This window comes from Dipteris shenzhenensis, chromosome 7 (assembly GCF_047967505.1).
Source record: "Dipteris shenzhenensis isolate YYH24624 ecotype China chromosome 7, Dip_SZ_1.0, whole genome shotgun sequence".
Classification (NCBI taxonomy): domain Eukaryota; kingdom Viridiplantae; phylum Streptophyta; class Polypodiopsida; order Gleicheniales; family Dipteridaceae; genus Dipteris; species Dipteris shenzhenensis.
Genome location: NC_141602.1, coordinates 29114438 through 29117289, shown reverse-complemented (window position 1 = coordinate 29117289; position 2852 = coordinate 29114438). Strand labels below are relative to the sequence as shown.

At 45.4% G+C, this 2852-nt stretch overlaps 1 protein-coding gene across 1 annotated transcript; it reads right to left on the bottom strand.

Moving 5' to 3' along the window:
* Nucleotides 1–460: 460 nt before the first annotated feature.
* Nucleotides 461–2183, bottom strand: LOC147900197 (uncharacterized). Its single transcript, XM_087377498.1, has 5 exons — nucleotides 1978–2183; nucleotides 1594–1854; nucleotides 1281–1431; nucleotides 988–1196; nucleotides 461–881 (listed from the first exon to the last, which is right to left on the bottom strand). The coding sequence occupies exons 1-5, from the start codon at nucleotides 2128–2130 to the stop codon at nucleotides 576–578; spliced, it is 1080 nt and encodes a 359-aa protein (XP_087233624.1). The 5' UTR covers nucleotides 2131–2183; the 3' UTR covers nucleotides 461–575.
* Nucleotides 2184–2852: the final 669 nt, after the last annotated feature.

The window sequence follows — 2852 nt, the reverse complement described above, 5'->3', positions numbered from 1 at the left end:
ACTTTTCCTTTTCACCACTCTTGCTTGCCACCACTAACTGATGGTATTTTTCACCAAGAGGGGGTCCCTATTTGTTAGTTGTCTACAATATGTCTTGGACGCTATCATTCATTGTACTACTATTGCTACTTGCTCTTGTGGCCCATTTTAGTGGTCCAATTGTGAAAGGAGAGAAGCGGGTAGGTTACTTGAAAAAAGAGGAAAGGAGGAGAGATGAAAAGGGAGGAAAAGAGGAAAGATGAAAAGGGAGGAAAAGAGTAAGCATGAAAGTGAGCAAAAGAGGAAAGATGAAAAGGGAGGAGTAATCGTCCAACTATAAGTCACATCCACTTATGCAAATGGAATTTTAATAAAATATACCCCATGTTAAACATTTAACAATGCCCACAAAACCATTTAGAAACCACCTTAATCAAAGAGAAATGAATACAAATCATACAAGCCAAAACGCTCACCGAACATTCCTACGACCCCTAGAGGATAATTTACAAGGATGTCCGCTTATATCCTATATTAGACACTAACAACTATATTCATTCCATGAATTCAAAACGTGTTGTGATGCAACAAGGACTTCAGGCCCATTCTCCTTCTAAGAGAGGCTTGACATTTAGAGGCAGTGATCCATCTCCGAAGAGCTCAAGAACCGCTGGACATGATTCATCGTGTTTTGGGTCGATGTGGAGGCCGAGTTCTTCCTCTATATTGTCCGAGGCCGCTATGAGTATGAACTCACAGCCCTCATAATTTAGAAAGTCCACTGGATCGGCAGATACGAACCGATAATGTCCCATGCGGCTTCGCAGACTGGGAGGGTAAGTAGCTCGTCGTTTGTTGCTGAGACCAATATTTGGAGGAGCGGGCTGGTTTGGGTTCTTAATCTAGCAATTTCAGAAAGCAAAACGCATGGAGTGTTACTATCCATAGGATCTGAATGGTGCAATTTGCACCATCCGCAGGCTCAACACTCTTTGTTAGAAATCGCACCTGAATTATGAATGATCCTTCGTCTTCTATGTTGAGCTCCTCTTGGGGGGAGTGTTTTTTCTTCTTTTTAGTGGGTACTTCCAGCCGATAGACCAAATGCGTGTGCGCCTGGTTGCCTTTTTTGTGTTTCACAATGCAGTATACTCCCTGGCTCACTGGCCTTGCAGCCGGCCTATGCCGCCTGCCTCTTGTCTTCGTTTCGTATTCCTCTGCAAATTCATGCATGCTCTTAAGATTGCATCCTGCCCTGCAAATAGGAGACTTATCGTTGCTCGGAACATACGAATGCGTACCTGGGCCGAGAGCTTTCTTGATGTCTTCAATATCTGTTGTCACAAGCTCCACAAATCCCCAATATGGTCTAGTTCTCTTTTTGACATCTGGGAGATACTTGCGCCCCAGTATAATGAACCTATACAACGGTTGCTTTTCGACGTTTACCTTCTGCAAATGCGTTTCAAATGAAAGCTTGTAATAAAGGGTTCGAATTCAGAGGAGTGCCAACGCATTGGCGACCATGAAACCCGTGAAACAGCTAGTGATCATCCTAGTACAAGAAGCATAAGAGTTTAACGGCAACCGACTAGGGATACTTGACTTAATTACCTCAACTCCCTCTCCTCCTCCGGCCTTCCCCTTGGGGGAAATTTTTTCGTCTTTAGTGAGAGATGCCTTGTCCTTCGCTTCCTGCTGCTTCTCTTGAAGCTTCGCGCCTTCTTTTCCCGACTTTCTGCTCTGTTTTATCTCCTCCTTATTCTTTGCAGACTCTGCGCGAAGGACAATGTACAGTCTCTGAATATCCTCTATGCTTCGAGGATCTTCTATATCCACCCTTGGCCTATAGAAAAAAAATATTTCTCCGCTCTCCTGAATATTCATTCAGATACACAGCTGAGACATCAAAATTCGAAACTACACGCGCATTCAGCAAAATTGCTTTTTCCGATTCCGGCATCGCAGAGGCCAGTGAAGGAGCGATTTGAATAGTACCAGGATCTCAACTTGTGAAGAAGGTTGGACTTTCTCTTTTGCTCCTCTAGTTGTGCGTATGTGTGGGGGTTCAATCCCAGTCTCACGCTCCGTCGTGAAGCTGTGTGCGCTACGCGCTTTGATGCCTTCAGCTTCGTCTTCTCCACGGTCCATATTTTTGGTTGATATTCCTTCTCAACCCCCGGGATACGTTTGATCGGCGTAGGTTAAAGTCATTGTAGCCGATTTGAGATCGTGTCTGCGCGGGCATCAAGGATCATGGATGCATTTGTTGGGAAAGTCTACGTGCGTTCTTTGCATGGGTTTCACGTGGCCTCACAATTAGCCAACACGCTGCCGGCTGCACCGTAGGAAAACTTCACCCTCTACGATGTAAGAGGGCATTCCCACGCTCATGAAATTCGTTCGCTATTTTCACGCTCATCAAGTTTCGAGTCGTTCCCGTGCAAATGACCTTTAAATTCTCCGTGCTTGTACGATGAAGAGAGGCCTCCCCTAACGTCGGGTATTTTGCCGATGTTAGGCGGGGTAATATGAGGCCTTGAAGATCAGGAGGCGATCTATGGTGCGGATTGCTCACAGCGCTCAGTCTGTTGATGTCTATGGCAACGCTGTCACGAAACCATTGCGAGTAATAAGGATTTTGCAACAAGATCCGACACAGCGGAACAACAACATGAATTTCATGGCATGAATCTTGCCATATCTTTCGTGAGGAGCTTCGAGTACGCGGGAATGCCCTCTAAGAGGGCTCCCGAACTTCTCCTCCCTATTTCTCCGCGGAGGTGAAAAATAGTTAAAGTTATGCAATTTCGTCTTGTAGAGCTCGCAAAATCGATCGACGTTAAGCGGATAAATAGGCTTTGAAGGGTCGT

Coding starts and splice junctions, on each gene's coding strand:
- LOC147900197 (XM_087377498.1), bottom strand. CDS start 2,130: ATGGACCGTGGAGAAGACGAAGCTGAAGGCATCAAAGCGCGTAGCGCA. Junction 1,855..1,977: donor CTTCACAAGTTGAGATCCTG/GTACTATTCAAA, acceptor ATGAATATTCAG/GAGAGCGGAGAAATATTTTT. Junction 1,432..1,593: donor GAGGAGGAGAGGGAGTTGAG/GTAATTAAGTCA, acceptor ACGCATTTGCAG/AAGGTAAACGTCGAAAAGCA.